A 25,037-nucleotide genomic window follows, 5' to 3' on the forward strand; every position below is an offset into this window, starting at 1 on the left:
CCCCGCCCCGTGCGGAGCGATGCGGTGCGGACACCCCCGCGGGCAGGGCAGGGCAGGGTCCGGCCGGGCAGCGGCGGCCCCCGCGGACCTGAGCGGCTCAGGGGTTCAGCAGCTGCATCTCCACTTCTGCGAATTGCAGCTCCTGCGCGTCTCGTGCTTTCCCAAACGAAGGGCAGGGGAATCGCGCTGCGTGTCGCCCTGGAACATTGACAGCGGATCCCACCCACGCGCTTTTAGGAAATCACATGCACCTTCTGGTATGTAATCCTCTGAAGGAGTACAGGCAGGAGATTTACACAGCTCGGTTACAAATCCCTCACCACCGGGCGCTCACGCATTTCCAAACTCCACAGCAATCTCCCTCAGGACCCAACAGAGACCCAGGGGATGTGGCCTCTGCCATCGTCACTTCTTGTTTGTATAGCCCAGGAGAGCTGTAAGGTGACTTTCACCCATAGAGATCGCACCCCAGCTGTTCGGGACGTAACTGTGCTGCTGAAACGCAGGATGAAAGCACACGAGAACCTCGAGCCGCAGGCAGTGCAATTCCAAAGCAGTTTCCCCAGCATCCGGCTCCACCCCACCCGCACCCTCGGAAGTCAGCTGCGGGGCAATCAGGAGAACCTTTACACTCACAAAAGCCTTCTGGTGGTTTCCTACACAAAGACGCCTCACCCAAAGGTCAGATGAGCATCAGTGCCAAGAATGAGAAGCTGCGGCAGCAACAGTAAGATGAGCTAAACACGTAGAGTGCACCTGGACTGTTACGGTGGCTGTGCCAGCTGGAAAGCCCTTTCCCAGAAAGACAGAATTAAATAAAAAAATGAGACACCCCCTCAACTCAGCACTGCTGCAGACCAGCCTCCTCAGCTCACAATTTCCCCAAAACAGACAGTAAGGATGAGAGATGTTGTGTGAGAGGACTAGGACAGGAGGTGGTCTCTGAACATGAGCAGCTAGCAGACATAGGGGTTTTTCTTCTCAAGAGCTGACAATGTCATTGGCGTGACTCAGACTGGGAGTTAGTGCACACTATAAATAATTTAAGATGCTTGATATGTGCATACATTTGGGTATGTCCATAAAGGCTGAAGAAAATGACGACGTAGCAATAATTACAGACATGGAGGGACCACCATGTAAAGCTATGGCATAGGGCAGAGCAGTGGTCAAGCAACAGCTGGTTAGATTTGGCCTAATGCCTTCATAGTGGTCAATCAAGAGCAGCCAAGTGACATTTTCCACCGTGCACACTTCTGTGTTGTCCTACTGCAGGAGCAGGAAGCTCTGGGAGCAGGACCAAGCTCCTTCAAGCTTTTAGGCTGCCCAGTATCTGCCGCCTGGCTGCTGCCATCCATCCCTTCAAGCACTCTTAAGTCCAGGAAGACGCCGCCACTTATTTTGCACTCTTGGTGTGGCTCTAGCACAGCACAGTCTGAGACAAGCAGAGCTGTGTGTGCAGAGGTGAGGCCAGCCCTGTGTTCACAGTGGGTATTTAAGATTCCCAAGAAAAATCTCTAAATGTAACCAACAGACTTCTCTCATTTACAGTGTGTTCAACCCTACAATGTGCGATGACTCATGACAAGTTAAATGGTTATTCAGAGTTGCACTTGAGCTCTGCAATGACAATATATTACAAGTATGCCCTCAACAAAAAAGAAGAGAAACAGTGTTTTCTCCTACAAATCTGGGAGGGTGTGTGGGGAAGTCTCTTGGTAAAGGAATGAGTAACTCAGTATTTGTAAACCATGAATCAACTCACACGATCCACAAACTGAGAACTGAATGTAAGTGGTGATTTTACTACCACAGGTTTTGCCACTACTACAGCAAAGACAACAGACACGACCAAATGATAAAATTTTTTTTTATTATTCACTTTTGAATTCTTTTACACTTTCCTGATTATTTTGTGTAAGGTGAAACTAGAACTGTTTAAAAGACATACACAAATCTAGTACATCAATAACCAGGTATTTCTTTTTGCTATACTATTCTCACAACCACGTGTGTGCTAGGCAATATAACCGTCACAGAAGCAAACTTTAGGCAGAATACTGGTCAGTAAAAACAAAGCGAAAAGAGCTACCAGATATACAGACAGGCTCGGTTCCACATTCACTACTGCATTTATCAAGCGCCAAGTATTAACTGCACAATTTGTTCAGCTAGTAGAGGGGAGTTTTAAAATCAGTGCATGAAATTCTTTTCAGCAGACAGATGGACAAACAGATGGATCCTATACCTAAGTGGAATGTGAAGGCAGGGGATGATACCACGGGACTGATAGGTGACTATTCCTAATCTTTTCCACTGCATTATTCACGCAACTCTTACTAGGTTTTGTGTAATGGGACATGTTTGAAACATGACAAGGTGAGGACGTTTGGAGCTCAAATATTACAAGTTACAAGCGTTACAGATGTGTAGGTCTGCATTCCAGTACAAGATAGGAAATCCTGAATATTTGAGCCAGTACTTGAGCTGGTTTCCTGGTACCACCAAAGAACGGCAGACATGAGCTGAAGAATGCAACAGCACTGGCAGCTCTCAAACACCCAAGGAAGAAACCTGTCCTTGGTGCGAGGTGCAGGCCTCATTCACCATCCTGACACCACCAGGAACCGTGGAAAAGATGATGTGCATGTGGGAGTCCAAAATTGCTTTAATGGAGTTTAAACAGGTGAGAGGGTCAAGGATGAACAGAGTCCAGTGGGAGAAAAATTTCTATAAAGTGAACTTAAAGACGGCTCAGTGATTACTTTAGAAGTTTTCAGGATAAATTGAGAATGGGAATACCATGGAGATTTTGATTCACCTAAGAGTAAAGTAATGCAAAAGTGGCAGATCACTTCATGGTATCATCCAAATAATAAGGCCATTCAAAAAATTGAATCTTCTCCTATTGCAAGTCCATGGCAGCAAACCAAGAGTTTTCACTACTGAAGAATATCTAAGTTGTAACTAGGTAAAAGTTATTGCTGTGGGAAGGGGCTTAGTCATGCATGTGGTATGAGCATGAAAGCACTTTGAGAAGTCAAATCCCAGTTATCTGCCAGTGTAAAGAGTTTGGAAATCAAGCTGCTAACTCCCCCGTTTCCCTCCTCCCCAAAACAAACCCCATCCCCAGAAAGACAGGATTGACAAAGTGAGCTTTTGACTGAAAGCGGTGCCTCAGACTCGGTTACAAATGTCTACAGAGTGCCTGTTCAACTACCTCATAGCAGTGTCCCTAACTGGAATGCCATACATTGGATTGTTTTCCTTCCATGCCCCAGTGTCACAATAGAATCTCTATAACTTTCTGTACAACTTTACAACAGAATTGTACTTCGACTATTTTGGTGCCAAATTAAGCTCGCCAGAGTTACATAATTGATGTCTACTTTTCTACCAATAAGAGTTTTGTAAAGTCAATTGCAATCACAAAACCCATTATTATTATTATCACAGTGTTCAGTTAAAAATATAAACACGGTAATCGGAACTGTAAATGTTCAGAATAGGAAAGTTCGGAATGCCATTGGAATAACCGACCTCCGCTCTAGGTACACAAAACACCAACCAACCGGTTTTACCCCACAGACAGTTTTTGCTACGTTGAGGTTGTGAAAGTCGATGTACTATTCTTTTTGCTTGTCGCACAAAGGGATTATGTGTAGGATACAGGGTGACATTGAACATATAGTGAAGCGTGACAGCCATTAGTTCTCTCCCTCCCCAGCATCCCCTTCATCTCCCTGGTTTTCCGACGTCCATAGCTGTAAGGAAATACAAACACGTGTTTATGCTGGAAGCACAGTTAATTACAATTGTCAGGAAAGGGAAGACAGCGTAATTAGTAGTAGCTGTGCAACTTTCTCAGCTAAGAGCAATGCAGAACTGAACTTAATAGGCAAAGCTAAGGAATAATAATCTAGAGCATGAATAAAAGACAAGCAAGAAGCCAGCACAAGCTGAGAAGTTCCACATAAAACTGTTGAGAACAAACTCCACTCTGTTAACAAAAAGAATCTGAGTTTGTTACAGCAATTAACAAGTGATTCCTAGTTTGAACAAGCAAGTCTAACTGGTCTGGTTACAAAAAGCATCGAAGTTAACACATGCAGTTAACGCCTAAGAAAAAGCTCTTAATCGCACAGAACTGCATCAGCTTTCAGATGCTGAGTCCCACTTCACAGAGTGCAGCAGCCTAGAGTGCAGTGGTTTGCCCCATGGTACTCACAGTGAGGTTGTCCCTAAGCAGCTGCATGATCAGGGTGCTGTCTTTGTAAGACTCTTCATTCAGCGTGTCCAGCTCTGCTATTGCTTCATCAAATGCCTAAAAACATAAACACAGCCCTTTCACACTCTGCTTTCTGGAGTCACTTCTGCTTATACAGAGCTTACAAATTTGCCACATTACTATCCAAATTCAGTTAAAAAATCTTCCAGTATTTTTCTTTTCCACCACAAGAAGAAATGCAAACCGAAGTGAGCACCAGATCCTAGACAGCCAGGGGAAAACAGAAGTCTTCAGGGGTGTTCAGATTAAAGCCCAGAAAAACTTTACTAATCATGGTAATACCAAATATTGAAAAGGCAAGAGCATTCTCTGTGTCATGCTGAAAAACGGTTCACATAGCTTGAAGTCAGGTTTAAGAACAACACTTAAAAAAAGAGACTTTCATTAAAAACGAAGGTCTCATTGGTCTAAATAAACAGTGAAAGACAAAGGTACCATTACTAGGAGAGACATACTGTACATGAGTGAGTAGACAAGAAAATGGAACACAAGATTTTTCAACAGTAGGGAGGAAGGTTTTCAATTTCTTTTCACAACAGCAGAGGAAGTCAGGTATGTTCCACTAGAGATTAACAAAGCCATTCTTCCCATCCATCTGTTACACATGAAAATCAATACTGTGAGTCTGAGAGCCGTAAGTGCTATTTCTTCATTCAGGTTTCAAACAGATGTAAGCATTTTAACTAAAAAAAGCAAGAACAGCAACAGCATTTTACAGCAAAACATCACTTCTTGTTACAAAGTCTTACTGAAGTGCCTATTAAGAACACAAAGATTCACCTAATGCCATGTTATTCAAGTTACTACCGGACAATTTTCACAGACACAAAAAGCTCCATTTAGAAGACTAATCCTATTTTAGGGAGAAGGCTAAGGAAAAAATGACTGGCTATTTGTTTGCCACAACCCATCACAAAAGCTCTTTTTGGTCTCTGGAGAGAGGAGTACACATGCATATGGACAACAAGGACATTTAGAGCTACAAAGATGGGCACACAGACAACACCAACATTCATGTACTGGCTAAGTGCTCCTATTTAAATAAATATTTCACTTTAGAACTGCTTAATTAATTCAAGTGTTTTCAATTTTGACACAAACACATTCTAAGAGATTTAGGTGGACATTAAAAAGAGGCAATTTGTCTTCCCTGTCACTGGAACAGCTGCAGTAGCAAATCAGCCTTACCCAAAGCTAATCTAGTCCAGCAAACCAACTTACCTGAAAATATACTACAATGACAACAGTTCAATGACAGCATTTTTAAGGAATTTGATATGAAAAAGCATAATCATCTACAAAGTGCTACTGTAACCATGTAATTACCTCCTCAGCCTCCACAAAAATTGGTGATATGAAGAGTCTGCTTACCGTCTTTGCCAGATTACAGGCTTTTTCAGGAGAATTTAGGATCTCATAGTAGAAGACAGAGAAATTTAGAGCCAAACCGAGTCGAATGGGGTGTGTTGGCTGCATCTCTTTCTTGCTAATTTCAAATGCCTCCTGATAAGCTTGCTGGGAATTTGCTACTGTTGCTGCAAGAAGCAATTACAACCACATAAATACACAGTACATCTCTACATGGGGGAAGCAATTATATTCTCAGCCTAGACTACCGTGCCACCAGAAATTCATACAATTACCTATACACAGACACTTACTTCAATGTTTTTACATGCAAAAGCCTGCCTTCCACTTGCTGAACTACTAATGCTAAATAGATTTTTTAAAAGAGACTTAAAGTAAATTTTTTCAACAAATTCGAACCAATCTGAATGGACCCAAACTCTACTTAAGTCAAAGTGTTCTGCTTTTAAACATTCATTTCCAGCCCAGCTGAAGAAGTCATAGTTATCAATAATAAATTCAGACAAAACCATATGGGGAGTAAAAGATAACTGAACTCCTGCAGTTAGGTCATGAACTTTGTATTTCAGGTTGGGGTTTCAGGGCAAAGCCAACAGTCCCTTCCTGGCTAATGAGTAACAATAAGATCCGTGCTGGTCAGATACTCACAGGAATTCAGGCACAGTTCAGCACTGCTTTCCCATTTGAGAACTAATTACTTTAAAATCCAGGAACCCAATATCCCATATTTGCATGCAGAGAGTTTGCAAACAGTGAAGACTTGAGCTAAATTCATAGTTTAAACATGACATCAAAGGAACAAAGCATTTTCCATGAGAAAGAAACCTACATTCTCCAGGAAAATGATTTTACTCTGCCACATATGCTTGAAAATTAGCCACTGTGGTCAGGGGCTGCAAATAGAGTTTGACTGCATTGATGAACATCTATCTGTCAATCACTTCTATTAATTTCAGTGAAGTCTTTCTCCAAAAGTGACTTGCACTGCACCTATCTTCATAACCACAGAGCATTAGTAAGAAATAAATACTTATGTTGGGGAAAAGAATGCAAGTGTTTTTTACACTTGATTGTGCTTGGTCTGCAGAATGAGAGACTTCATTTCTACTTACTCTGCTTATTGTCCCCAGACGCCACCTCTGAGAGGTATCTGTAGTAATCACCTTTCATTTTCAAATAGAAGACCTTGCTTTCTGGCTGCGTGGCATTGACAATAAGGTATTTATCCAGGAGTTCCTGAGAAGGATTTAAAACAAAGTGACGTTTCCTGAGTCATAGTGTCTGAAACAGACCCTTTGTTACAATGGTGAGCATGAACTGTTCAAATAGTAACAATGACTTCTGTCATAACTTACGTAGAGTCATGTGTTAATCACTTTGCCTACTGCTGTCTAAACTCTGGGAAAAAAAAAAAGAGAAACTACTCGTAGCCTAATCTACTGAGAGCTGAAAACTTGCTGTGTTGAGACGACCCACAATTCCCTCCTGCAGGATCTAAAGGCTACCAGGGCTTAAGCTTGCTGATGCAAACCCACATCCACGGCCAACTAATGAAAAGCATCAGATGGAAATTAGCACCTCTGGTCACTTTTGCTGCCACAAATTTGAATTCTATGCAGAGCTGTGAAATTGTCCACAAGGAACTGATTCTATCTCCAGCGTCAGCTGAACAGTTTGACAGTGGCACAGGCAGTACGTGTGCACTCAGAAAGAGATGCAAAGATTGACTGCACTGACAGCATCTGCTCCAGACTGATCTTAAGCAAACAAAACAACAATAAAAGGCATCTTGTCTGAGTGAAAGAAAAAGCAAAATCAGTCTGGGAGAAGAGCTACACACCTTCTCCATTAAACAAAAGTAATAAAAAAGACTCAGGATGTCAGCATTCATTAATGAAAGAATTTAAACAGCAGGCCTTTTAGCAGGACTCATGCTGGTGCCCCAGATCTAAATTTGTTTTCATGGTGAACCCTCTCCAGCCAGCAGCCAGGGGTTTTCAACATGGCCTTGTTTGCTTTTTTCTGCTAAAAAGTATACTCTTTTATAACAAATTTCTTAAGAAGCAACCTAAATGACTTAGGAGCTAGAATTGGACCCAAGTATGTAGCTATGCAAAATTATTCCCCTGCTAAGGTGCTGCAGTGTCTACAGCACTACTAAAATTCCCTAAGCCTCTCTGAAGAATGCTGCAGTACTAACTACTGTTATTTTTGCTGTTGGATTATTACCAGAACATCATTGCAGATATCCTGCAATTCAGCCTCAATTTTCTCACGATATTCTTTTCCCATCTGCTGTTTCTTCTCATTTCTCTCTGTTTTCTGTTCGATGCTGGAAATCACGCGCCAGGAGGAGCGACGGGCACCGACCACGTTCTTGTAGGCCACGGAGAGGAGATTCCTTTCTTCATTGGACAGTTCATGTCCCTGCTCAGTGACAGCCTTCATAGCAGCAGCCATGTCATCGTAACGCTCGGCTTGCTCAGCCAGTTTGGCTTTCTGTACCAACTCACTTTTATCCATGGCTGTCCTGCAATTAGCAAGGAATAAAAATAGAGAAAAATGTCTCGACTGTCTGCACTGGGGAAGTTCATGCTGAAGAGTGAAGCAGATCTTACAGTCATTAATAAGAGGGAAATCTATCAACTGTAATAAAGTAATACAAAGGGTTTCTTTCTAAAAATGTATTTGACCTTTTGCCAAATATGTATCATTTCCATGTGTAAACGACTAATGACAATCCTGAAGATATGAAAGCATCGTTCTTCAAAATGCAGCAAAAGTCATACTGGCATTAAGCACAGCCCTACATGAATCTGTCCTCTTTCCTATACCAGCCACAGCTCAACTGGGACAATACTAACCAAGAAACCACCAGGTTGGTTGTTTTTTCAGGTTGGTTTGTTTGTTGTTGTTTGTTTCCCTCCACTGCAATACAACAGCAACTACTTAGGAGCACTGAAGCACTGGACAGCCCCTCCTGACCCTGAAAATTTTGGCAAGTAAACGGAGATGTTTCTGTGGGTTACATAAACCATACCCAGGAAAGCTGTAGTTGTTGGCAACTATGGAAAGTACATTTATACTGTTCTGCCAGGAAATAATGTGGAGGTTTTTTTTACATATGCATCAACACACACATAATGGACAATTCTACACAGCTAGGGTGGCTGCAGTCTCAGGTTTTCAAGACCTTTTAAATAAGATTGACATTCATAAAATCTGAATGGGACATGGCCCACATGATGGTCACTACTACAAAAACAAGTTGCTTATACGGAAACAACTCATTTATCATTTCTAATAATGCAGTTTAGCAACCAAAGCTGTGAAAACACAGCTACTCACATGGCCACAAGGTCACTGAAGAGCTTAAGCCAGGGAGAATGAGTGTACCACTCAGGGCCAGGCTCACAGGAGAAAGTAAATTAGTTTCTTTGCCTTTATCAAAACGGACCTTAACACCTCACAAACTTACAGACATCCCAAATTCATCTGTAAAATTTCTCCAGGTGCACAGGTTCACTTTTGGACACATCCAGCTGTTATTCTCATTAGTACTGTGCAATAATTATCCTCTCCTACTCCTAAATCCTAATCAGAGCTCTCACTGTCTAGATAAGTTGTCAGGCTGAGACTTAACAGCCTAAAAACAACTTCTAAAAGAACAATAAAACCCAAACAAGAACAGTAAGTTTACATTTGTATTTCACAGACTTCTGCTCATTACAGAAGCACCTACAATCCTATTAGAAAGACCCAACATACTGAATGTGATTGCTGCAGCCTTTTCCCTGGCTCTCACCTTTCAAGATTCTAGTCTGACAAGCTTCTGATGGAGAACATCTTGCACACACTGCTCAGCTTGTATTTTACTCCAAGGATCACCTACCACACTATTACAGAGGAAAACCGGTCCCCTGTACCAAATCCTCAACCAGGACAATGAGATGCAGACCCAAATTCCCATTGTGTGTATGAGCAGTTTCATACACTGCTCACACTGCCAAGGATGAGTCCTAACTACAAAATTATTTTGAGATGAGCACATTCTGTCCCTCCAGGTGAAGATATTCCACTTTAGCAAAAAAAAAAACCAAAACACCCCCCAGAATATCAAGTCAAACATTGTCATTTCACACAAAAGTTCCTGAAGCAAACCCAGCAACCAAACCTACCTGCTCTGTATCTGCAAGTCACACTCACTCCTCCTTGTATTTGATCCTTTGTAGATCCTAATGCATCCATCCTCGTAAGGCACTCAAAGTAAGGACACAGAATGCTAAAACCAGCCTCCTGGAAAGGGACCTTTTGCAGACTGGTAAGTAAAGTTGGGCTCTGTTTCAGCTCCATTTCAAGTACTGTGTTTAAATCAGTGGATTCTGGGACCTACTGAAAGGGGCCGCACAGACTTCAGATCAAAGCCCTCAACAAGACAGGGTGACTGTGGGCAGCAGTGTGACAACTTGTGGTAAGGCATGATTCATTCAATCATCAGCTCTCTTCCCCAGTAAGCTTTTACCCTGGGGATATTTTCATTTGTTTTCACAGGCTTATCAAACAGATAGCTCCTGATGACGGAAAAGGTTAAGCGGGATTTGTGATGTGCATGGTTTCTCCCTACTTTGAAGGCTATCATAACACCAATGCAAAACAAGTCCAAGGAAATCATCAGAGCATTTCCCCTTGAGACAACCCATCCCACTTTTCCCTGTCGAGTCTATCAAACCTTGTAAACCATTCCCTTAACTCAGCACTAATTGCAGACTATGTGCTTAAGGCAGGAAGTAATTTGTGAGTGGTGTTCCTCTACCCACTAACTAAAATCTGAACATGAGCAAAGTACACCTGAAGAATGCTTTTTACATTACAAGAGCCAACTTTAAACAACAGGACATTGAAGCGAAACAGCTTCAGAGCACTTTTAGTTTCTTTATTGTCTGCAGAGCTTCTAGAAGTATTTCTACTGCAAACATCTTATCTTCTCCTCTTCTTCTAATGGAATGTGATTGTTATGTGGAAGCAGCCTGCTTGTTGAAGTGCAGAGGCAAGTTGCCCCAACTGAGTTTACATTTTGCCATTGAAAGGTCAGTTTTATCTGTGATCTGCACTTTGCCAATAGTGGTCTAATCTGTAGACAAGTCATCTGTGCAGAGTTCCATTTACAAACAATATAGAATTCAGTTTTGAAAGGGTGCAGAGTTTGTTTTATCAAGCTCACTGACATATTTATATTTAGATGCAAGACAGTTCATAGTAGTCAATGGGTTCATATAAGGACGCATGAAGGAAATCCCAAAGGGAACTGCTCATGAAGGAAAACATGGGGGCACAAAGACCTAATGGATAAAAAAGATCCAGAAACCAGTTTAACATATCAATTATACAAGTAAAATACCAGCACAAAGATTAGAATATTGCTTCTCATCAAGCAACTTTCCTCAGCAATGTAACTAATTTATGCACATGAAACTCATTTATGCATATATGAAACTCAAACTCATCACTAAAGATGCAGCTTCTGAGAACTTCACTTAGTTTTGACGTAAGAATTCAGTGTACAGGGGCTTGAGTTTAGTTAATTCATGCTAATATCTGTACTGTTAGTAGGCTTGCTATGAAACACAAGTATTATTCAGAAACATGGATTTAAAAGAACTTAAATGCGGTAAGAAAATAATTGCCCACACCAAAATATCTGCCAATGACAGCAAGTCACCATAATTTCCTTTCCAGGATGCTGCTGCATAAAGGAACACTTAAAATCCTCATTTGATTCTCCATTGCTTACCTTGTTAGCAGCTTGGAGAGAGCTTTGCAGAGCTATGCTGGCTTGAGCTCCAAAGAGGGAAGTGTTTGCCAGAAGGAAAAAAGATACAAGGAAAGGAGTGATGTTTGAAAAGGCAAAGAAGCAACTATCAGTTATAACTGGTCCCTCCCAGAGAGGAGATGAAAGCCACACTCTAACAATGGACCAGTGTGCCACAGTCTGAAACAAGCAAAGCCTAGAGCTAAAAATACACCTAGGCCACACACAGAAGCCATCTACCAAAGGTTACCTGCAGCTAGGAGCAAAACACACAGAGGTGATGAACAGGAGGCTGACAGGAATGATCTATTCTAGCACTAATAAAGCCATGCCATGGCGGCAAAGGGAAAAGAGGGAAGATGGAAAAAGGAGTAGAGACGTGCAGATCACAGCCATGGAGGAGTCCTGAAAGTTGCCTGTTCTAAGCAGAAGATTCTGATATTAGATGCATTAACACACTTCAAATTCTTAAGACACTGTCTTCTTAAGAATCTGTCCAATACAACTTAGTAGCCCTCCAAAAAAGCAGTGGCTGGACACTGCTCACAACAGGGGATGCCAACCACTGCCCAGCAGTCACAGCCAATAGCACCAGCTGCCAGAAATTTTAATCACCTGAAGTCCCACAGTCAAAATGTAATTTTTTTACTATTTTTTCCCCCTATCTCCCATACAGCCTAGAGCTCTTTCAATCCCTCTTACAAATGCAGAAGAGCATGTATGCAGGCACTGTAAGTTACAAGTGCTTACTCCCACCCCAGAAAAGCTTTACGCCTGTGTAGACAAGACTGAAACGTATCACAAAGCATCAAAAGTAAAGGTCAGAACCTGTAAAACTCAATAGTTTGTAGCTGCCTGCATCCTTCAGTGGAAGATGCAGTAGAAGGGGACGGTGTGACCAGCCTGGGAACAGGACCTGGAGTCAGTACACCCATGGATCTTTCAAGAGTGGATGGACACACAGAACTGGAGGTTTACATCCCATTAACAGCTGAGGGGTAAAACATGCAGCTACCATTGTTCAGATGATTGCAGGATTTTGAGAACTACAGCTTACTCCTCAGCACTTACTCCATCTACTCTGTAGCCTTTATTGTTTCCCATTCCAATGGGCTCTTTAGGACAAAGCCAAAACAGATCAGAACTAACTGTGCTTAAAGTCTGTAGAAATCAAATGAAAACTGACACTGAAAATAATCTAGCTTATATAACATATCGAACTGACAGGACAATACTAATAAGCTTACGTTGGTCTGAAGTCTGCTGCTCTTGATGACCTGCTCTTCTGATGCTAATTAAGTCATCGATTTTTGTGCACTGTTTTTCTCTCTACAGCAAGCATGAGAATCTATCAGACAAACACTACCACTTTTTAGAAAAGAACTGGTGAGAAAGCAATGTAGTTATTGGTTTGACATACTGGTCCCTAATGAGTCGAGTAGAGCTGCAGGTTAACAGACCTGTGTATTTCACTGTGAGAAAGGAATACAAAACCAGATTTGGTGAAATGGGAGGCAATCATACTTCCCAGTCACAAGCTCTAAGTCCACTCAAATTCTAGCAGGAGAAGCAGCAGACTGGTACAGAATTTGCAGCTCAATATTCCACCATGTGAACACACCTTATTTGATTTCTGGATGGGCAATTCATTCCGAAATTAAACATTCAAGTGAGGTGAGTAGTATTTCAAATTAAGAGTTCTATAATTACAGAGTAAGAGCTTTGGAGACATTATTTCTAAAATAAATAGAAAATCATTCTCCATCATTCAGGTACACACATGCTGACACAAGTATCTGCATGATGGGGATGGCATTCCCTGTCAACTGGACATCGCTTGAAACATTTTTTACAGGAAATGGAGTGCAACTCTTTCAACCTTCCTTGCTTTACTGCAGTATTAGGTATTGGATTTTATTAGCTGTGTTTCTCTAGTTGGTTCCCTTAAAGGCTATACCATGGATTGTTAAATAACTGATTAGAAAATGAATGGCTCTGGTAAGATCTGAACAATAAAATCTTCCTGTCAGAAGCTTGGGTATAGCAAGTTCAGTAAAATATCCTGCAAACATAATGAGGGAAAAAGGAAAATGATTTCACAGCTGTGATATTCCTGCTGACCTTGTGCAGCCCATAACTTTAGCCTCCTCTGCATCTACCCTGGCCTTCAGCTCAAATCTCTATGCAAATGTTGAGATAAAATTAACATTCTATAAAGCCATGCCTCACCCTGCTCTGGCCATCTGCTGCCATCATTACTTGTTGCTTCTTAAAATTGAATAAAATGACACTCAATGGTTTTCAGTCTCCATAGAGAATTACAAAATGCCTATGACCACTACCAATAGCATGTGGGAACACTGATGGTGTAAGGACACCTTAAATTTAGTGACTGCAGCCTTGCTCTTCCTAATGCCAGGCTGAAAAGCAGAGCTCTGCTCCCTGCCTATGGCCCTTTGCTCAGGACAGCTGCAGGTGGAGATGTGCTGGCACTTCCACAGCACAACATACCCACATGGCAACACCTTTTTGTTCCAACTGGCAGAACTGTTTTTGGCTAGAACCCAGGTGGAAATAGTGAGTTAACTCAAAAAATCTTCCCCCAGGCATAAAGTTCATGCCAAATTAATGTATTCGTATCACAGGTAAATCACTTTTGTTAATAATAAACTGACAGTATTTATATTACAGGGTGGGGCAAGAAGTGTGGCCATATAACAGACACACTACTGTAATGCCTGGTATTAGGATACCACACGGATCAGAGTAGGAGCTTTTACCTCATTAACCAAATAATTATTTACTGACTCCTCCTCATCCGAGTTTATTCACATGCATCACAAAAAGCTGCATACTGGCACAGGCCTGCTCAGGAAAAAATAAAAAGACTCAACATCAAAATAGCAGAGATCAGAACATGCGGTACTGACATAATGAGGTTGAGAAAACTGCACCAGGCCCATCTGTGCAAGGAGTCTATCACTTTATTGGTACCAATTTAATAAACAAAATATGATACACGGGATATTTTTGCAGTCCTTTAATATGAGAAAAAGGCACTTGTGTGCTTGTTTTCTTTTCTAGACCAGATTATATCTCATTATTGTTCTAAAATAAAAGTAAGCTCATCTTTTTCATAAAAAAGGATTAAAAATTTTGACTGAGGTGTCCTTCATTAGCGAACATGTAAAAACACAAATATTCCTACAGCCACTGAAGATACAAAACATTACAAACATTCCCAAAGTCTCTGATATTTTTCCATGGGAATTTAGTTTTTATGGTGCTGCATGATGTGGTTTTTTTGTCTTCCTATCACTGGAAAAGGTATTTTAACTATTAATAAAAAAATATATCTGAAAGCAGCCAATTTATATTGTGATCTTTGTGTGAGATGCATTTATGCCAATACAGTGATTGTGTGCCACTGCCATTTCATCATCCCAATTAATACCTGGTTATACATACCTCAAACAAAACCCATGGCCCTTAGATCTGGGCTACCGCCCAGCCTTTTTATAGGCTGGGACTGGCTTGAACCAACCTTCTTTCCCTGTGGAGTGCTCCCTAAACGCATCTCTATTCCCAAATGGACACGAATGATCAAAATTGGAGAGTAACAATAAAAGCATTTTATTCCCTTCTAAAGCGCTCATACACGGCCACGACCACCTTCGGCCCTACGTGGGCCGGCTCACAGCCACCGGCACGGACACGGCAGCTGCGCTCTCCCGGGCTGGGCACGGCGCTCCCGGCTTCGGGAAGCCCGAGGCCGGCCCAACCCTGCCGCGGCGTGGGCGAGCTGCGGGCAGTGCCGGCTGCCGGCCCCGGCGTGGCGGGGCTCGCTCTCGGCCCCGGGCGGGCAGCCCTTCCCGCCGGGCGGGCCCAGGTGAGCGCGGCCGCGCCCCGGGCAGCGAGTGACTCACCGGGGCGGGGCAGCGCCGGGCGCTCGGGGAGGGGGCGGCACCGCCCGCTCGGGCCCGCCAGCGGCCGCCGAGCGAGGGTCACACCGTTAGCCGGGCCGGGGAACGCAGGAGCGGGGAGGCAGCACCGGGGACCCTCCCGCTGGGACCCCCGCGCGGCGCGCCCGCCGCGGCCTGCGGCTCCCCGCGCGGGGTGGAGCGCAGCGGGCCGGGCGGACGGCGGGCAGGCCGGGGCGGGCTCCCCCGCGGGTCGCGATCCCGATCCCCGACGCCGATGCCCACCCCGATGCCGGGCGCGGCCCCTCACCTGGCGGCGCGCTCGGATCCCACGGGCGGAGGCGACGGGAGCGGCGGCCGCTCGCACGGACACGCGCACACACCCTGCGGCGCTCGGCCCCGCTTCCGCCGCGCGGCACGCCCCTTCCGGCGCCAGGGGGCGCCACCGCCCCGCGCGCCGCCCCAGCGGGACGGTCGCCATGGCGACGGGGGCTCAGCCCGCCCGGGCCGGGCCGGCCCCGGGGCTGAGCGGGGCCCGGGGCTGTCGGTGCCGGCCCGCCCGCCCTGTGTGCACACCCGGAGCGGGGAGAACCCCCGAGACACGGCCCGGGGCACGCTCGCACCTCGGCAGCCGCCGCGCTGAGCGCTCTTTGTCTCCTCGGAGCGCCGTGGTGCCGCAGGAAGCGCTGGGGTGGGAGTCCAGGGGAGGGGGCTGCTCCGGCCTGGAAGTGCAGCAGCTTCTCCGGCAACAAAAGAAAGAGTTTCTGGTTTTCTCTGGCCATTTCTCACTGCTGTTCTTTGGCTGGACCTCGCGGTAGGAGTCACAGAATCAGAGAACTGATGAGGTTGGAAAAGACCTCTAAAATCATGGAGTCCAGCCTATGAGGGAACACCACCATGCCAGTCAGAGCATGGCACTGAGTGCTGCACCCAATCTCAAACACCTCCAGGGACCGTGACTCCACCGCCTCCCTGAGCAGACCATTCCAAAGGGACGTGTAAGGGACATACCCGTGGAAAACAGGCAGTGAGGGCATTCTGTGCACCCTCACAGAAATAAAATTTCGCAAATGCTTTTAATTGCAAAATCATCTTGAAATGCTGTTTTAGTAGCAGCTCTTCCCTACAACTTAAATTGCATGTTTTCACTGAAAAATCAAGATCCTTATTGGCTAGATGAGTTTTATGCAACTAATAAACTACATTTTCTAGGGAAATGGCAAGAGAGAACATTTTTGGGGCATGAGGGAAGGTCTAGCTTGGCCTCCAAAAAGGAATCCAAGTAAAAGAGTTCAGTTTTGTAATCCATATAATGCTTTTGGATAAGAAGTGACAGGGCACACAACCCCTTGCACTGCACCCAGATCTCAAACTTACGGCAGCAGCACTTGTCAAAGTGTTATTATTGGGGCTTAGTTCAATTACAGCATCCCGGAGTCCAATTTTCTCTTCTACTTTCAGATACAGTCCCGGGCCCATCAAAGTCACTGTCAGATTCCTTTTTGGTGATGGAAGGACTTCATTAATTTCTTGCTTAGTCTCAGTCCAAAGGTTAATTACTTTGGAAAGTCAGAAGGAAAATTACTTGGCACCCATAAGTTATCTTAAGCTGCAAACACTGATTCAGCTCCATCGGTTGCTGTCATCACTCTCTTTTTTCTTTTCTAGGCAAAACTTGTTTTTTCCCCCTATCTTCTCCATAGTCCGTATCTTCTCAGTTTCTATTTGGGCCATTCCCAGTGCTCTTGCTCAGGCCTTGGGGGTGCTGATTCATGGCAGAATTACTTGGTTTTGACACTCCTTACACTCCTTGCCTGCATATCTGTGTATCATACTCAGTTTGCAGAGGTGTGCTGTCGACACCTGTTCATTTAGATTCCTGCTGTGCCTCCCTCACCCTTCTCCCGGCTCATGCCTCTTACTTCCAGTGAGGTGCACTGAGCTCCCTTCATACTGCTCCTCCAATTTGTCCACAAAATTCTCATCATCTGAAGTGCTCGCAATCCTTCTCAGCTGGTATTTTTGGACCATGCAATCTCCACCACAATATCCCAGCAGGACAATTCCACACTGTGTAGTCACAGAGGTGAAACACCACGCTCTGCTTTCACAGAGCTCCTGCAGCTGGGTCCCTGCTGGGCCAGAGGCCACCGAGACAGAACTGTGTTAATGATACAGGTCATTCCTCCCTGAGCTCTTCCTACCTTGGGGCCTTCTCAGTCCTGGTGTGCCTGGTCTGGTGCAAGAGGTAAGCAGGGCACCCTGCAGTTCCTCCAGGCACAGAGGGATGAAGGCTGAAACCGACACCAAACCTCAGCTCTGAAAAAGGTTGTAACACCAGCGAGTGGCTCCAAGTGTCACCTTTCAGAGGAGGAAGTGCACATCAGCTCAAAGGATCTGAGACAGGAGATCCAAAACTCTGTGCAAGAATAGCCTTTACCTCAGGGACAGGCTGGATCCATGAATAAACAAGCACAGCAGAGGGACCAGCCTGCCTGGCTCTCCAGCAGAAAATGTCCTGCTGTGTGTTCTCCCAAAGAGCCACATTTCAGGTAAATAAGTGTGAGGTACAAATGGAATTTGGCTTTAGCAGCTGGTCAGTCACTGCCCTGGGGAGCACAGAACAGCTGCACTAAGAGAGTGCTCACACTGAGCTACTGCCTCACCGAGAGTAGATCCAAAAGACAGGAAATCACGGGATTTGCTTTGGAAAAGGAGACAGCTCATGGCCGAGGTGGAGCCCCCTGGTTAGGGGAGTGGTTCTTTACAAGGACTGTGAGACCCGAGCCCTTCCCTGGCTACACTACGGGCTTCACCTCTCGAAGAAGCCTCTCTGCAGGCAGCTGGGGCTGCAAGGACAATTCGTTCCTGTCTTTTGCAACTGCTTCACTACAGAGAGGGGATTTCGGTCTTCAAAACGCTTCTCTTGCACTAAGTTAGTACTGAACATCAATAGCAGTTAAGAGAAGTGGAACAAGCTCTTCGTCAAAGATGTAAGTTGCCAAACAGGGAGGACTGGCTCTGCTCCCCGTGCGAGCAGCAATGTCAAAAGAAGCTGTTCCCAGCAGATGGCACAAGAGCTCGAGCTGCTTCAGTCTCTGCTCTCGGCAGCCCGTACCTGCCCTCAAGGTGTGCGGCTTCTGGCACAGGAAAAATGAACCTGAGATTTGTACTAAAATATTGTATTGCGGTTGATAAACCTTTGTTCAGAAATGCCATCCTGAGGAGCTGCTCAATTTTTGTGAGGTTTTTTTGTCATCTGTGTTGAAAGCAGTCGGGCTCAGCTGCTGTGGGTACCAGAAGCAAACAGTTGATGGCACTGCATGATCGCTGTCCCTGCAGTTGATGTCTCCCTGCAGCCTGACTCTGAATGAAAAACCAGGGTGTTTCACTTCCATGCTGTAGGAAAGACACTCACAAAATGTAATCGTCACCTATTAAGTATATTTTATTTCTTGATTCTTCTGGTATTCATTTTCTCTATCCTCTGCTCTGTGTATGAGAGTGTACAGCCTGGATGTTTTAATTGTTCTAGAGCTGGATCTCACAGATCACTAAATAATGGATTAGGTGATGGATCCCAAATGGAACTGGTGTAGTGGTTTATGGCAACTGTCACAACTGTCCTGCTGGAGCTGCTGGGGCTGACAGCTGGGATGTCCACCAGAAGTCTCATCAATATATTAAGAATTCCATAATTTGTCGGTGCTGGTTGTGGTGCACTTTGAGTTGCACATGATGATCCTAAGAAGGAGACTTGTAAGGAAGCAACAAGGAACACAAAAGAGGAAAACAGTATTGGTTTTCATTAATATTTCTGCAATAGGAAATAAAGAAAGCTCCAAGGGAAAAAATTCTGTATTTCTTGTCTGTCTTGTATTTTCTCTGTACATAAGCTGCTTGTGACATTACAGACTACTGTGATGAAGTTAAAACTAGAATTAGGTTAGTTAGAACTAAAATTACAACTAAACTGGGCTCAGGGATAAACATCTTGCATAGGATAGAACTATTATTGACTTTATTGAAGCAACATTTAAAAGGTTTTCCTCATGGTCCCTGCCAACTAAATGCTAGACTAAATAATACTTTGTTTGGGTATCTTTCAGTTCTTCCTTCTGTCCAAGGAATGCAAGTGGTTTAGTGCAGCTTCTCTATTAAATGTGATTTGAACCAAAGTCGAATGTTTTAATTTGAAGGTGTTTAAAGGTCTGAAGGTGATTTTAGAGAGCACAGTTAAGAGCATAACTGCAAAGCAACTTACAAGAAGTAACTGTGGGAGCATGAAAATATAAGCGACCTAAATAGTATAAAATAGTATGATGGGAAATATGGTTGGAACAAATGTCTTGGATGGGATAGGAGTTCAGCTCCAGGAATGCAATTTTGGCAGTAGAGCCCCAAACGGAGAATGCTATTTCTGGGGAAATGCACTGAACTCTGGGTCATGAATTAAACTCAGGTAATTTATGTTCTGCTCATAAAAAGTGGCAGTGCGAAAAACCCAAGCAGAAATGGAATGGAATATATTGCTGTAAATTTTGTAGCTGCTGAGACCTGGAGGGTTGTCATGTACGTCTGATGCCAGGTAATGCCTAAGAAGAATTCAAGCCAAAGAACACACAGCAAACTCTTCAAAGCTGCCAACTCAGTGACCCCAAGGAAATTCAGTTTCAAAGCATGTGAAGAGAGGTTTGAAGAGGTGACTTCCCAAACCCTGAACTTTATTTATTATCTGTTTCTGACAAGCCCTAAAGAAAGGCAAACGTCTTGATATTTTGAAATTGCATGGCATGTGTTCATTTTCATAGGAAACTCTGATCTTTAGGAAATACCAATATTATTCCATTTCCTGATTTCTCATTCTTTTCTCTCTTGGTATTTAATACCAGTCTGCAGTGCAGAACTTCCAAGCCGGTGTCTGTTCCAAGACTTGGCTACCTGGGTCCCACAGAGCTCCAGCTTCCTCACAACCAGCTATCTTCCAGGTGCCTTTGAAGTGGGATTTCTTCTAGAAAAGCAGCTATGGAAGAAATAACCCTCCCTGTGGTAATGACAGTAAGGTCTGCTAAAGTTTTGATAATGTTTCACTCCTCAGTGTGTGCAGGTCAGCTGGAATTCTTTATGGGCAGATGCAGCCAGACAAGAAACCTCCACTTGGCAGAAGGATGAGTCCCTTTGGGATTTGGTGAGATGAACTTGGACAAGTCCAGGCCCCTTATGGCAAATGTGGGAGAAAACTCTTCTTAATACACAGAATGGTGGAGCTCCTTCTTTGGTATAATGCATAGGGAAGCCTGGCATGACGTTTTCTCTGGATGTCTCCAGGGAAAGGCAGCTTCTCTCACAGCAATATGTATCTGTTTCAGGCCATACTTCAAAGTCCAGCATGAGTTTTTGGTGTTTGCTTTTCTCCTTTTAAACAGGAACTATTCAAAGGGCTAAAAATCTGAAGTTTAAAGAACTATACAAGCTGCTTGGAGCACCAAAGTGTTTCTTTATAATTAGTATAAATGCATTAAATATTTAACCTTCATCCTGTGAAAACCCAGACTTTTAAAAAAGAATTTACAGCACAGGGTGGAGTTTTATCTGTTCCTAAATAGGACAGCAATTTCCTTCCTTCCATTTCTGCCCCAAATCTCAAATTCCAGAGTGCAATGAATCAATTGAAGAGGAGGAGAGATGACTGTTCATCCACCTCCCCGTTCAATTGACTCTCAAAAACTTGATTTTTCTCAGACGAGCCAGGCTGAGAGTTCTGAAGTAGCACAACTCCAGCTGGATATCTGTTCTTTATTCTGGCTTGTGGTTCAAGGTGTCTTTTTCTTAATAAGCACCTACCACTAGATCGTTAATAGTTTACCAGCCCACAGCTTCCAAGGAAATGCTTTCCAGCAGTCAGAGCTGGAAAATAACTCAGAGAATGGCATAGGCCTGATAAAAGGATTAATAAATCACAGTCCTGAGAGCTGAGAGTTCAGTTTTGTCTGACACTGGCTCTAAGGATTATTTTGTACATTCAGTGCTCTTAATTGCTTTTTCTCCCCAGAATTTTGTGTGCAGCTCTGGGATAGATTTGGAGAGTTTTCCCGAACAAACTGAACTAGATTTCTTCCTAAATTATATTTAAACTCTGGTCGTTACTGTACACACTTGTATTTGAGCTGTACTGAGGGGGCTGAAAAACACAGAGAGGAAGGAGTGACACCTTTTCTCATGGCAAAAGTAGAATATTTTTGCAGAATAAAACTGCCAACCATTTCAACCTAGCTCTGCTATTCCAGTTTTACTGGAATTGTTCCGTCTGTTTCTCTGAAAATGAAAGTCTGTTTCTACTCCTGCCACCTGCTATTTCCATATGAAAAAGCTGTTTGGTTATAATGAAGGTACCATTTCTCCCAAGGGCAAAGTAAGGACATTTCATCACACTGCTCTTCCTGAAATTTCAGTAACCAGATTCAATATGTTACTAGATTTGATCTACTTTTTCACAAAGCTTAAAGCCTTTAAGGGAAATCTCAAGTTCTGTCTGAGAGTATTTACAAAACAAAATGTCATTTCCCTGCTGAACTGTAAGACAGTCTGATCTGGCAAAACAAAAAAGAGAATCCAAAACCAAGATTCACTTTAGCTTTGCGACTTACCCAGTGACAAGCATTTGGAAATCACAATGATTTCCAAGCACAGACCATATTTTTATCCCAGGCACAAGCCAACAATAGTGTAAACAAAAAGTTCCTTCCTGCTGACCTCGATGTGAGCAATGGGGGGCAGTTGAGATGGCCAGAATTTGGCCTCCTGTGCAAGTCAGCTTTTTGCAGATTCATTTGTGCTTTTAAAGAAGCTGTTTAAACTGTCCCTTGACTCCAGGAGAAACTCTCCAAATGAGTCACTTTTGACATGCACTTTTTAATGAACCCCTTGACATCATGAGTGTTCTTCTCCTGCTTTCCAGGAATAGAGCAGGAAAACAGTCTCTAGGCTGACGCTGGGCCCCCTGAGTTTTCTCAGCAGGATTCCTGGAGAAGAATCAGGGGAAAATTGATCCTCCTCTTAACATTTGTGTAAATGACTCAATACCTAACCCGTGACAGAGTGTACTCTGGAGTATATGACACCCAGGAGTTTATAACAAAGTTAGTTCGATGTTGCAAGCCTGGATTCACTGCTGGAGATTCCCAACTGGCTGCCCAAAGGCTTTAGCAAGGGAAAGAGCAGGGGGTCTGCCCTGGGCAATTTGCTGCACTTTCAGCTGTGCCTCAAGTCACCTTTTCAGAGCAGTGCAGACACAAACATGAATCAGAAAAGATTGCCACAGTTACAAAGCTCTTTTCAGCACTGTATCCTTTCTCCTGGTAGCCTGGCAATCCCCAGGGCTGAGATACACTCTCTGCTTTGTCCAGGGTTAATAGGTATCATCAGGGATGGAAAGGTAGAAGCTGCATTGAAGACTGAATAGAAGACATAGCTAAATTTTTTCTCAAATCCCCAGAAAGCCATCAACTGTCACTACAGCTCCTTGGAGACTATCCAGGTTCATAAAAGCATTCTAAGCCTATTGCTGCTTCTTTGACTCCTTTAGGTTCCTGCCTAAGTTCAGTCCTGAGAGAATAAGGATTGGGCCCCATAGCAGACTGAGGCTTTCTTGAAAATCCCGACTGACACTTCCCTGTTAATATTAAAGATCTGCCTGGTTTTTGCAAGTCATCTTTATTTCAGGCCTGATTCATTTATCAAATACTCACAGATCAGCCAAAGGCCAGGGCAGTACATGGGAATGTGTTAACACATTTACTCTTGGATTGCCAAAACATTATCCAATTATCTCTGCTAATGCCAGCTGCTTGGAACATGGAAAGCCCTTAATAAAGAAACAACTGTGGTAAAGAAACAGTGAAATGAGAATAGCTGAACATGTCTCCCCAGGCTGGGTGAGACAGAGATGCAAAGGAACAACAAAGTCATCACAAATGCACACCTAAACATTTTGCAAACATGAGTATATCAAGGGATGAAGTCATTGTAGCCCCAGAAATAGAGGCAGAGTGTGTCTTTTTGGTTTAAATCAGTTTTCTGACAGATTTCTTGGAAGAAGCACCACTAAACTGTTGTAAGCCCTGAACTGTAAGGGCTACCAGCCACTAGATGTCCCAGAGCTGCATTCAAACTGCACCCATCAGCTGCAGACAGAGAGGGGCCAAACTTGGTGGTGCAGGAGAGAAGATATAATTTAACAGACTAATTGATCTGTCTGGAATGAGCACTTATGTGTCCTTATTTAGGGCTTGTGTTGTACCTGTAATGGTGCGAGGAAATGAGGAATCTGGACACAAGGATCTGAGGAAGAGTTTCCACATCCCAAAACTGGTCTTGCTTCATTTATTGTTACCTTAAACAAGGGTACAGCAACACTGCTACCACAACAGGGAAGAAAAGAGGGATGGGAAAGCTGACACTTCAGTGTTAATAAGCTCCTCAGAATAGCAATACAGAAGAGCAGAAGGCAAATCTTTCTGATCTTGTCAAGCTGGCGTAACCGTGGGATCTGCACGTGCACATAAAGGTGCAATGTCAAGTTGCTTTTCTTTTCCTGTTCCTTATTTGTGGCTTAGCAGCTTTGCTCAGCAAGCTGCAATGATGCAAGTTTCTATACACACATGCACTGTTCTGTGCCCACTGTTTCTCCCTTCGTTTAATTGCTTTGCTATAATATTCAGAAGTGTTGTGATTCTGCATTTGACCCAGGAGGAAGTTGTGAACAGCTCACTCAGAGGAAGAAAACAGAAAATGGCTCAAGCATGGCTTGTGCTCCTTCCACACAGAAGTGGTTTAGAAACATACACCTTTCCAACATCCTGATGCCTGCAGGGCCTCCCTCAGCCTAGGTTTAACCTCTCTTCACCTCCAATTCTTGGCTAATTCTTCTCCTCTGAACAATCTTTATGATGACCAGCCATATCTCTCCTTGTATGAAGCCTTCTGCAGTGTTGGAGTGTTGTGTTAAGGCTCCTGTATTTCTCTTCTCCATGTTGCTCTGTTGCTCAATCCATCTGATAGAGCCCAAGCAGAATAACGTGCACAGCATACCCTGGCACTGCTCTGAGCATACCCCTCACACATGTGATTTTGGGGTGCTCAGAAACCCTGGGGGAAATTTCTCGAAGCCCGCTGCTCTGCTTCCTTCTTGAAGTAATCTCCTGCATATGACTTTTTCCTGATTATCAGGGAAAACAGAGACTGTGGTCCTGCAACGTTCCCAATCTGCCTTTTTCCTATGGCACTCACTTGCCACTCAGTTGCTATTTCTTCTCTGTCAGAGCAGTAATTTAATAACACATACCAGGATCCAGCCAGCATGTCCAATAAAGGAACAGAAGCAATTTAATGTGATTCATGATCAGTCACAACTAAGCAACAGGAATAATTCTTTGGCATTCATTCCTGGGAGTAAGGATTCAAGGAAAAAAAGATATTCTTGATTAGATTCAAAGAAAGTAGAGGAGTCTACAACCTTCTCACAGACAGAAAGGAAGGGAAATGAATCTAGGACATAATCTTTTTTGGTAAGTGGCCCCCTGCACTGCTGGATGAGGAGGGAGAAAGGGTTGTGTCAGAGAACTGTGGTGCTGCCACTTGCCTCCTCCAAACC

The 25,037-nt window shown here is 43.8% G+C and overlaps 1 protein-coding gene across 2 annotated transcripts; it reads right to left on the reverse strand.

Moving 5' to 3' along the window:
* Positions 1 to 1,854: 1,854 nt before the first annotated feature.
* YWHAB (tyrosine 3-monooxygenase/tryptophan 5-monooxygenase activation protein beta) lies at positions 1,855 to 15,816 on the reverse strand. 2 transcript variants are annotated; one of them, XM_032126866.1, is made up of 6 exons: positions 15,696 to 15,816; positions 7,886 to 8,186; positions 6,769 to 6,892; positions 5,660 to 5,823; positions 4,229 to 4,324; positions 1,855 to 3,764 (listed from the first exon to the last, which is right to left on the reverse strand). In XM_032126866.1, exons 2-6 carry the CDS (start codon positions 8,177 to 8,179, stop codon positions 3,708 to 3,710), a joined length of 735 nt encoding a protein of 244 aa, XP_031982757.1. In that variant the 5' UTR covers positions 8,180 to 8,186; positions 15,696 to 15,816; the 3' UTR covers positions 1,855 to 3,707. The 2 variants fall into 2 exon arrangements, with proteins under 2 accessions (XP_031982757.1, XP_031982758.1); XM_032126867.1 differs by lacking the exon at positions 15,696 to 15,816 and adding an exon at positions 11,448 to 11,878.
* Positions 15,817 to 25,037: the final 9,221 nt, after the last annotated feature.

Source organism: Corvus moneduloides, chromosome 17 (genome assembly GCF_009650955.1).
Source record: "Corvus moneduloides isolate bCorMon1 chromosome 17, bCorMon1.pri, whole genome shotgun sequence".
NCBI lineage: Eukaryota > Metazoa > Chordata > Aves > Passeriformes > Corvidae > Corvus > Corvus moneduloides.